The following is an 11252-nucleotide window of genomic DNA, read 5'->3' as shown; positions in this document are numbered from 1 at the left end:
TTAGGAATTAGCATCTAAAGACTTATCAATTCTTAATTAATATCAAAGATGAAGTAACTTTCCTGCTTTTGAGAAGAAGAGTTGTCTTAAAGCAAAGACAAAATCCCAGTGTTCTCGACTTGTATCTTGTCATCTTTGGACATAATGCTTTTCCACACATGCTTAAAAATGATCACCAAACTTCATGTTTCCACTTTTATTGTCAGGATATTTGTTTCATGTAAAATATTTCAGTACATTACAGAACAATGCATGTTCAATCGGCCTTCCTCCATGCCACTGGTTGATTTTGTCATCATGTACTCTAAGGCTTTAACCCACAGCGAGAGGCCGAATGTTAGGCTCAGGCAAGCCGCTCTTGCCATGAAAACAAAACCATGACAACAGATTAAATTATAAACTACTAAAATCTTGTCGTTTTCTTTGTCCTCCTTTGGAAATAAAAAGAAAAAAGAAAAATCCACTCAACAGATGCGGGAGAGCCGCATCCACCCAGCATGCTTCCCAGCAGCTGATTCCAGCCCTCACATGAACGGAAACAGAAATGAGGAAAAGGCTGGGAATCTGTCATGGCCGGCAGTCACATAGCAGCTTTCAGGTTCGTCCAAGCTTTGACGGGAAGGGGGTGCACTGGCTGGGAGAGGGTCAGTCACAGAGGAGAGGAGACGACGCAAGAGACTCTTGGTCGGTTTTATTACGTCTGAGTAGCAGAAACAGGTTGGATTCAATCACATTTCCTTTCATTTTTGCCCTCCTGCTTCTTATTTCACGACTCAGGCTCTATGCTGTGTTTCTAATACTGGATTTGTTTTATGGTTGTTGTCTGGAACAAGTAGAGTTTGTTGACGAGACTGCTGCAAATATAGCACCCTCTGTAGAGTCGATTAGTTGACTGGTTGATGGGGAAGGTCTCCCCACACCCTCAGTACATTCATTCAGGTGGGCGTGGTAAGAGCTGTGTGTGTACGTGTTCTAGAAATACGTGTGATTATGTGCAAGGAGGGGCGTTTCAGTAGCGGTGGGTTTGGTGGGAGTACTGGGGTGGCTGTTGGGAGGTAGAGGAGTATCCCATGCTGCTTTGGGGCAGTGATGTGCTTGGTCCAGGGTTCTGGTAGGCAGCATGTGGATTTGAACGCTGTGGGGTCAAAGAAAATGAATATAAAACAAGGTTCGGTTTAGCCAAACGTCTTTGTAAGCACAAGTCACATCAAATTAGAAACTTTCTGACTTTTGTGAGGTTTCTTTTTGTCACACAGCAACTTTTGTCATTTTTTTAAGGTGAGAAAACAATTGAAGACAGCGATCAGAGCTATCCCTCAAAGCAGCAAAGAGAGGAAAGAGGAAAGCTGTTTTTTGGAGGTTCAAGGGGGAACTCTTTCTGGCTGAAGATGTCCAACAAGTTCTATCTGAAATATCTCCTGCATGGCGAGAAAGGACCTGGGTTTGATGCCAGGACAGAAGCACTCACCTGGTAGTCTGAGGATATTAAGAGGCCACCTGAGGTAGTGGTGGGTGGGACAACTCGCACTTTCTTTAGTGGCGGGCCCTGGGCGTGGCTGTTGTCAGGGTTACCGGTGTGGCCTGCCCCATTTGTGTGGTTGTTTCCCTGTTGCTGCTGCTGGTTTTTCTACAAAATACAAAACAAGATTTTATAAACGTGAATCTGGCCATCGATGCAAGGTTATGAGCGGTAAAACTTCCAACTTTTTCAGATAATGTCATATTACAGCCTCACTGGATTTCAGTGGGATTTTATGGTTTTGATCAAAACAAAGTGTGCAAAATGATGCATGTTCTTTCTTCATATACACATTTTTTGAAACTAAACTGAAAGTGTGGCCTGCATTTGCATTCAAACATCTGTAATTTTTATAAAACCACACGGTGCTGCATTTTGAGGTGTGTCAGTCAAGTCTCCCCCAGATGGCCACAGATTTAAATCTGAACTTTGATTAGGACATATCAAAACATGGAAATGCTTCGATCTAAACCATTGTATAGTAGCTCAGGCTGTATGTTTAGGATCTTTGCCTAGCTGGAGTGTTTCTGTAGCTCTTCAGAGTTAATGTAGGCCTCTTGGCTGCTTCTCTGATTAAGATTCTACCTCCCCAGCCTGATAAAGTTCCAATGAAATATTTTGAAGTTTGTGATCATTTTGAGAAAAATTATCACTGGGTATTTTTCTAAGGCCCTGTAAACTGAATGGAAGAGGGCACTACACCAAATGGATATTACTTTGTCTCCTTTGTCCTCTGGCTCCTCCTCTGTCAGGAACTCCCTCTTGGGATAAGGAATCTGACAGCCTGCAAACACACTAGAAGAAAAAAGCCACACAAAAAAATTGGTCACCTTTATATGCTTATTTCTAGGAACGAGATCTAATTAGCCAGGAGACACATTCAAGTCTGCATCCTGTGAGTCTATCTAAAGGCTGTTAAGTGACCGATAAGGTGGATGTGTGTGCTTCAGAAGCTCACTCAGAGGTTGGTAGAGGTTCTTCTAAAAAGTAGGGGTCCTGCATCGCCTGCTCAGAAGTGATTCTACGGATGGGGTCCATGGTCAACAGTTTTTGCAGCTGTCGAGAAAAGATAGGCGTTAGTGTGAAATAGGCAGATGAATCAAAATGATACTGGACAGATTTGTTAATAAAACTCACCAAGTGGAATGCTTTACTGTCTGGTTTTACTTTATGCTTTTCCATGTACTTTATAAGGCTGCAGTTTGTGTATCTACCAAAGAAATGACGCAACATATATTAATAATTCTGTATGTAAACTTACCACATACATACAGATATTTAAACAAGTGTAACTCCAAATGCCTTTTTCCCAGCAGACAGTTTTTGCTCTGGTTTTGTTTTAGATCTTAGATTTAAGAAATTAGGACAGAGTTTTTTGGGGTTTTTTGCAGACTCACGTATTCCTCCTAAAGTCTTTCATCAGTGTGGAGTGCTCGGGCATCTTTTTAATGTCCTCCCAGTCTTTATCTGTCAAACAACAACAAAAAAGCAAGGTTGCACTTGTTTAGACTGCAGGATATGGAGAAAATTAACATCTATTTTTCAGACAAATTTTTAAAAAAGTTTGACAAGCTACAAGCAATGATTTAACAACAACTAGCTTTTTTACGTGACAGGATTCCAACATATTATGCATGTCAAATTCCGTGTTTTGACATGTCAGATATTTTGATATCCTGGAACATACAGAAGATATTCGGTGGTCAGGTTTTAAATATGAAACTGACAAAAATGGATGGAAATGGACATAACTTTTAGGGAACACGATTAAGTGTGAAAACACAAATCTAGTACTTTTCCCAAACCAAATCCCATCTTTTCCCAGACTGAAGCAACACTTAAGCTAAAACTCCACTCCATTTACAAGCAACATTAAAAAAGGGGTAAAATTTTAATGAAGACTCAAGAAGTAACTTTTATACAAAGTGGTGTATTAAATAAAAAGAGCAGCAATGATAACAAATGAGTGGAGTAGGTGAATTGGAAAATACTGGTCCAAATGGATCCCTGCCAGCAAAAGTTTCTGTTTGTGATTTGGCATCATGTGCAGAGACTGTGGACTGACTCTCAGAGCCTGCAGACCACATTAATCCAAACAGAGCAAGTAAAGCCTAAGGAAATAACAAGCCTTAATGGAAAATGCTGTTTTCTTAATCTCAGGTTAAAAAAAATCAACAAAGCAAGTAGAATAAAGGCATAATAACATGATATAAATAAATAGCCATTTCCTCTGGAATATTTTCCTCTGAGGGTGTGTGAAGAGTCTCACCAGCAGGGAAGCCCATAACGTTAAAGATTCGGTCCAGCTGGTCATGGTGGTAAGGGTTGCTGGTCTTGATATCTTCCTGACGACAGTGGAATATGGGCTCAGACGTAAGCAGCTCCGCAAAAATGCAGCCGATCGCCCAGATGTCTGGAAGGAAAAAAGAGAGCGGACACTAACCTAGAGTTTTCCACCACATGGCCGGTTGCACGCGTACAAGAGAAGGAGAGCACGACGCCTCACCGATGGCTTTGGTGTAATGCCGAGCTCCCAGCAGGAGTTCAGGCGCTCTGTACCAGAAGGTGACCACCACGGGGTCGAGGTCAGCTAAAGGCTTCAGTGGTGAATTGAAGAGACGGGCAAACCCCATATCCGCTGCAAAACGAATAAATTAGTTGATGAAGGTGAAATCAACTAAAACAATAAGCAGGATGTAAACATTTTGAGCCCATACATACCGATCTTTACTCTTCCCCTCTCTGGCCCTTCTCCCATCACTAAAATGTTGGCTGGTTTCTGATGGCGACAAGACAAACATTAAAACAATATTCTAACTTCTGTTTGGTTCAGTTGAGGAAGTTCAACATTTAGTATTGTTTGTTGCTGCCCTCTAGTGGAAAAATGATGTTTCTTCATCAAACTTTTGATGAAGAAACATCAACATTTGAGATTTTTTTATGTGATTTGTTATTATCTAAGGCAGGGGTCGGCAACCCGCAGCTCTGGAGTCACACGCTGCTCTCTAGCGCTGCCCTAGTGGCTCCCTGAAGCATTTTCAAAAATGTTTGAAAATGAAAAAAGATGGGGTAGGTTTCTGTAGGAGGACAAACATGACACAATCAATGATATCGTTTTCCAATACTATAAAAATGTGTAGAATAAATATAAAATTCCAACATTTCTGTCAACGAAGATTTGCGTCACAGCCTGTGATGTTTCTTTCAGCTGAGCGTAGTTTTATCTTCATCCGGTTTCAATTCAGTAAAAGGTATGGTGAATTATTGCATTTCAAACAATAAAATATTTCTTCCAATTTAAAAAAAATATTATTTGTTTATTTGCATATTTAAGAATTTCTAATATTGCATAAAAAAAGGTTTAGTGAAATAACAGCATTTTTTTCTGATTAAATTGATTGTCATAACGGAATAACCAATTCCAAAAATAATTGTTAGTTGAAACATTATTATCATCACGTTATTTAAAAAAAAATACTCAAGTTTAGTATCTAATTACGTCAGTAAGTGAACACTTTCAACCCTAATGATGTAATAATTGAATGCAGATTGACCTAAACAGCCAGCCCTCTTACCAGGTCTCTGTGAAGCACCCAGTTAGTGTGGAGGTAATGGATGCCGTCCAGAATCTGGTAGAGCAAAGACTTGACCATTCCTCTCGGAAGCTGAAGTGGCTTCTTGTTGGCCTTGGAAGCTCTGTGAAACTTAATAATGTGCTGAGGGAAGACAAGATAATAGTTGATGTAGTCAACTATCACGGTATTTAAAAAGCACCGTTTAACTAGTCTGAAATGGATTGTAGCTGCATGCATTTTAATAGGATAGAGGTTAAATATTTTAAATATAATTAGACATTTAATGTCATCAGGGATTAAATACATAAACCCTTTCATACTAAATTATAAACATTAAGCCTAGCTAAAGGGAAGATGGGCAGGGCTGATATCCATGCCATGTGTTGTTTCAAAGGGCATTGTAATTGTTGCAGCTATGTGGCAGAAAGAGGCATTTAATTCAGCTCTGATAGTCTGCCAGTTGTAGCTGCAGTCTGTAATGCAGCAGAGGTTTAACAACCAAATGTGGAGAACATTTTGGTTTGTGTGTGTGTGGGTGTATATGTGTGTGCTTCACTGAGGTTTGGCGCTGAACATTCATTCAGTTATGTGTATTGATTGGAAAATGGGTGAAAAGCTGCAGCTGAGAATGTTTATTTAAATGCAAAAAAAGAAAGTAAAAAAAGTGTGAGAAACATAGTTCTGTACTTTTCCAGAATCAAATTGAGGGAGTTCATTTTTAAAATGCCAGAAGCCATTAAGAGTTCACTGCAGGTATTTCTATTGAGGTCTACCTCTAACTGTAAACTCTGCAATAAGCTCTGGAAGGAAGATGGAGGAAAGGAAAGATGAGAAGAAAGGGAAAATTTGGAAAAGAAAGCATGGGGGAAGATAGAAGGAATGAGAAGGAATGAAAAAGAAAAACAAGGGAGGAATGGAGAAAGGAAGGTAGGAAAAGTAAATAAACTAGCTATGGAAAAAAGAAGGAGAAAAGCATCAAGAAGGAAGGAAGAAGGAATGAAAGACTGACGAAAGAGGTGAGTAAAACAAAAGAGCAGTAAGAAAAGAACAAAAGTAGGAAGGAATGAGGGTTAGAAGAAATAAAAGGATCAAGAAACTGAAAGATAAAGGAATGAAAGAAAAAAGAATAATGAAAGAGAAAATGGAAGAATGGAAATAAGCAATAATGGAAGGGAAGATGAAGCTAAAAAGAAAGAGGGGCAGACAAATATAGGGGAAAAGGAAAGAAGAAAATGAATTAAGGAAAAAGAAAGAAGGATGTAAATTAGAAAGAAGGGGAGTAAGGATAGATAGAAATACAAAGGCATAAAAGTAAGAAGAAAAGGAAGAATGAAGGATGGAAGTGAGGCAGCAGCAAAATCAGAAAGAAAAAATAAACAGAAAAGGAGGAGTGAGAGAAAGAATGGACAAGAAGAGAAGGTAAGAAGGGATGGTAGAAGAAAGGAAAAGAACAGTGAAGAGTGGATGGATGGATTTAATGCAATATAAGGCTGCATAAAATATTGCAGATACATCATCACTGCAATATCATTGAGTGTTACTGATTGTTGGCTGATAAACTCCAAGGTGTGTGAAGTTGAATTTACATCTTAACGTAATATTTAGGCTCACAGTGTAAGATGCTCACACTGGACACAAATTATATTGTTCACAATGTTCAAGGTCACAGAGTGATGGAAGCACAGATGGCAAAGACAGGAAACAAGTATCATATATCACAAACCGAAAGTCATCACAACATTCACCAACATTTCTGCGAGATTTTCTAAGAACAAAATGTCAGGATAGAATGAAGGCTGGAAATACAGTTCACAGTATACAGCGCACAACATGTTGCTTCATGAACATTTGCATTTTTACCCAGAGATCATGTTCTGCGTAGTCAAACAGCAGCCACACTTTACGGTCAGCGTGCGACAGGAAAACCTTCTGCAGCGAGATCACGTTAGGGTGCTTCAGCTCCCGCAGCAGCTGCAGCACAAAAATCCAATCAGAGGAATATCTCAGCAACCTCGAGAAAGGTGCATGACAATGAAAGTAAGTTCTTGGTAATTATTTAAATGAATGACTGTGGAAAATGGTAACTTAAAAACAACATACAGCAGACGACTAATGTTTTAATTCCCCACTTTCAATTGTGTTTGTTCATTACAGGTGATTATTTTACTACAGCAGTGAAGAGTTGTGTGAGCCACTTCTCACAGCCCGAAAGGAAAACCAGAAGCAACTCTTACTGCAATCTCTCTGCAGGCCGACATGGAGATACCGGTGCCTTCAATCTGCTTTAGGGCGTAGTCCTTATCGTCCTTCCTACAAACACAGAGAAAAAGGCAGAGCAGCATCAACACCAGGCCAGACCGCCGGCCCCCAGAGAGGGACCCATATGCAAACAGAGATGAAGGTCGGGGCCGCTTGGCAGCAGCTGGCACGGGAACTGGGGAGAAGAGGCCAAGTTGCATTACCTCCAGATCTGTGTAATCAAGCTCACCTCTGAGACTTTAAACAATAAGAAAGGGAGAGGAAACAGGCTCTGCCTGGCAGCTAGTGCTGCACAAACAGAGCAGGAGGACTTTCTCATACGTGAACGAATTGGTTAAAACTCCCTCCCTTTAACTACCCCCCACCTCCCCATCGACCCAAATCCTCTCATAAACCCAAACTCTGTGACTTCTCCAGAGTCAGTCTAAAAACAGCAGATTTACTTCATAAACAGCGGCAACTCCGACATCTTTAAACACTTTGAGCTTTATTTAGTGGTTCCTGTTGGTGCCACAGTCCAGGCTGTGATAATGGCTCCTGCATGGGCTCCTTCCAGCTACGGTCTGCTCAAAAGAAACTGATTACAAACAGCAGGAGACATTTGGAAAACATCCCTTTAGATTTATTCTAGGTTTTCCGCAGCAACTGGTGGGTTCAATTATAAAATAACTGAAAGGCAGAAAGTTGGAGCACAGACTTTAGTTTTAATTGGTCTTTATACGCACTAAGTGGTTGGCCAACACAAGGTGTTATTTAGTTTCACAGCGTCCAAACAGTGAAACATGTTGATGGCAGAATCATGCTGTGGGCTGGTTCTCTTGTGGCATTTAAATAACTGTTTTTTTTTTGTATATTTGAATGCTAGCCACACTTTCCAGATTATAACTTGCTAAAAATGTTGACATTAAATAACACAAAGCATCCACTTTATAATGCACCATTTTCCGTCAGTCCATCACATAAAATAAACAATAAAATTCACTAAATCGAAAGAGTAACATACGGTATTATTTCACAATATTTAGAAAGGCTCAAGAAGTGCAACTTGTGTTGCTGTTCTGCCCTTTTCAGGTTTAGTTTCTGTTACAGGTGTATGCAAATATATTGCAACTGTAAAATCATGGAGAAAACAAATCAGCTAATCAGCACAATATTTACAATTCCAGAGTCCTCTGAACTAAACACAAAGGCAGCCTCAGTTACAATATTGTTGGGTGGAATGCCATACTGTGGTTTCTCACACACACAGAAATAGAAACAACAACAACAAAAAAATCCTGAACAGAAAGAAAAAAACCAAAGGGGTTTTCCAGTTAAACACTACAGAGGCTGAAAAAAAATCAACATCCACTGAAGTTGAGTTTTGGGGAATTTTGAACACCTGTTATAAATCTACCAGAGTTTTAGGCAAACATTATGTATAAAATGATCATTCATGTCACTGGAGAGAAATGCATGTATCTGCTAAAAACAATGTTTTACTACACAAAAAGACAAGCAATTTGAGTGGGGAAACTGGGGAAATAAAAAATTGGTCCAAAATATTTATGTACAAACAATTTTGCACAAAAGAGAACCCACCCCCTAATTTACATACAAAGAAAATATAAAAACATCTTTTATAAAATAAAGTGAAAGAAGAGGAAAGAAAGGAAATGCTTTAATCACTAAAGCAGTTATTTCAGGAGTTCAATTGTTTTTTAAATCTATACATATTTGTTAAGACATGCTTGGGACTAATGGTCATTAAATAAATATAGTTTATGTATATTTAGCAATCTTAGTTTCAGGTATTTTTCTGTGTAAAAGCAGAAAAATGAAAGGATCACTATAGGGCTACTTTTTAATACCGTGATATTTTTACTCAAGCAGTCAGTGTCAGAATCTCACACTAAGTAATGTGCAGAGAAAATAACTGCAGTACCATAAATAAGTTAACGTCATCAACTAATATGCATCTGCCAAATCCGACCAACGAGCGCTTTCACTGTCATAAATCAAATAATACGACTGTGATTAAAAACAAAAGCATGCCATAGAGGGGAAAGGAGAGCCCCTGTCACAATAGGAAGTCAGTACACATATCTTCAAATTGTCTGCAGGAATTTGCAGCAGTAAGCCTGGCTCTCTTGAAGGGGAGAAAAACAAGAGGAGTCATTTAAATGTATTTGGGAGAGGGAGGCAGGGAGGGGTGCTGGCTGCCTGGCTGGAGGCCTGCAGCTCATCAAACTCACCCATCTTTTCTCTTCGCCTTGTATACATGACCGTAGGTGCCCCTTCCCACTTTGCATCCTTCGTACTCAAACAGGTCCTCGACTCGCTCTCTTTCGCCGGTGAGCTTCACTTTAAAGTCATAGTCCATTTTCACCACTGTTTGGCCTGAAGTGTGTGCACTCCTTCCTTTATTAAAGCGTCGTTTTGGGAGGCAACTGTGTTCCTCCAACGAGCTCGGTTCGGTATTTCAGCTGGTCGCCTTCCCCAGCGTGGCCCTTTCTTCTTTTAACCCAGCTTCCACATCGAGCTGTCGGGGTAAATGTAATGTTCCGGAGGAGGGATGCGCGGTGAACGGAGTTGGTCCAGGGAAACGCGAGCCCGAATAAATGTTATTTTGTCTTGCTGCTGCGTTTCTCTCAGCCGGTATCTGCTCCAAAGAGACGCACTTCACTCGGTAACGACGGCGTATTCACGCACGGCAGTGTCGAAAAACGTCGTAAAGACAGACCTTGCAGTTGTGGTGGTGTGAATTCGGGCTTTTCCTCGGGATCCGGATAATTTGGTCGGCTCTTTTTAGATTCTTCAATTCTTCTTTTTTTCTTCTCTTTCCTTTATTACAATGTACTCATTTTTCTTGTTTTACGTTTTCAACATGTTGCATTGTTCCTGAAATACATATTTCATAAACAAAATATGTTCACCTTTCCTTGAAAGCTGATTCAATTTAAGGTGGACAATCATGTCTTGGTGAAGGTTTATAGTTGTCCAATTTCTTTACATTTGAATGGTGCCTAAAACACTGCTCTATGAAGTGTTCAAAGCTTGGATTGAAATTATTTCAGAACCTAATGCTGCTTTAAGCTTCTCCACAACTTCACCCCCAACCTTTCTGCTGTCTTCTTTGGTCTTTATGATGTTATTTTATTTGTTGCTTCACAGTCTGAAACAAACCTCTGAGACTTTCACGAAATACTTTGAATTATGATAAGGTTAAACTACAACAGTCATCAGATAACATCTGAAGGTAGTTGGTTGAACTTGAATTTATTGGCGAGCATGAGAATCAATTAGAAAATTTAATTTGTAAAAAAAAGAAAAAAAAACTACAAAAAGTTATGCCTTACTTTCTGCTGGACTTCCAGATTAAACATATAAAAAGTTCAACGAAGATTGGATACTTTTTTTCTTGGTACTTGAAGACTATTGTATCTTTAGACATGCTTTTAAGATTAAGCAGTGTGTGTTTATGCACAAATTATCTATAGCAAGAAGCCACTCAAGCTAACCATGTCCTCTGATGACTCGTGCTTATAAAAACACAGCTGAATCAGTTTCTTACAGCTTCTCTGTTGATTCCAACAAAATGCTTTCTATGCTGTTTAAATAAAATCATCACAAACATATTTCTAGCTGCATTAATTTTAACCTGCTAAATATTCTCAGATGGCACACACTGGAACATGCAGAATCTGTCAGTACTACAGTTTGAATGTGTGTGCCAACAACACAATAGACAAAAAAAAAAAAAAAAACGTAAAAGGAGCTGGCATCTAAAGTACGCTCAGGCATGAATGACACATCATTATGCTGTGGAGAAAGAACATGGGAAAATAAACAGAGAAGCTCATACTTTAAATGCCAAAATCAATTTTTATATTTTCACATTGTTGCTTTGGAAATGCACC

General features: G+C 39.4%; 1 protein-coding gene across 1 annotated transcript; it reads right to left on the bottom strand.

Moving 5' to 3' along the window:
• Positions 1 to 181: 181 nt before the first annotated feature.
• On the bottom strand, positions 182 to 10027 carry cdk8 (cyclin-dependent kinase 8). Its single transcript, XM_055037376.1, has 13 exons — positions 9588 to 10027; positions 7329 to 7404; positions 6955 to 7065; positions 5095 to 5235; positions 4241 to 4298; positions 4026 to 4157; positions 3789 to 3932; positions 2917 to 2986; positions 2657 to 2729; positions 2478 to 2575; positions 2236 to 2314; positions 1469 to 1627; positions 182 to 1135 (listed from the first exon to the last, which is right to left on the bottom strand). Exons 1-13 carry the CDS (start codon positions 9713 to 9715, stop codon positions 1010 to 1012), a joined length of 1395 nt encoding a protein of 464 aa, XP_054893351.1. The 5' UTR covers positions 9716 to 10027; the 3' UTR covers positions 182 to 1009.
• Between the last annotated feature and the right edge of the window lie 1225 nt (positions 10028 to 11252).

The sequence above is a fragment of the Poeciliopsis prolifica genome, unplaced genomic scaffold (assembly GCF_027474105.1).
Source record: "Poeciliopsis prolifica strain line A6 unplaced genomic scaffold, Auburn_PproV2 SCAFFOLD012, whole genome shotgun sequence".
NCBI lineage: Eukaryota > Metazoa > Chordata > Actinopteri > Cyprinodontiformes > Poeciliidae > Poeciliopsis > Poeciliopsis prolifica.
This window is presented reverse-complemented; position numbering and strand designations above follow the sequence as displayed.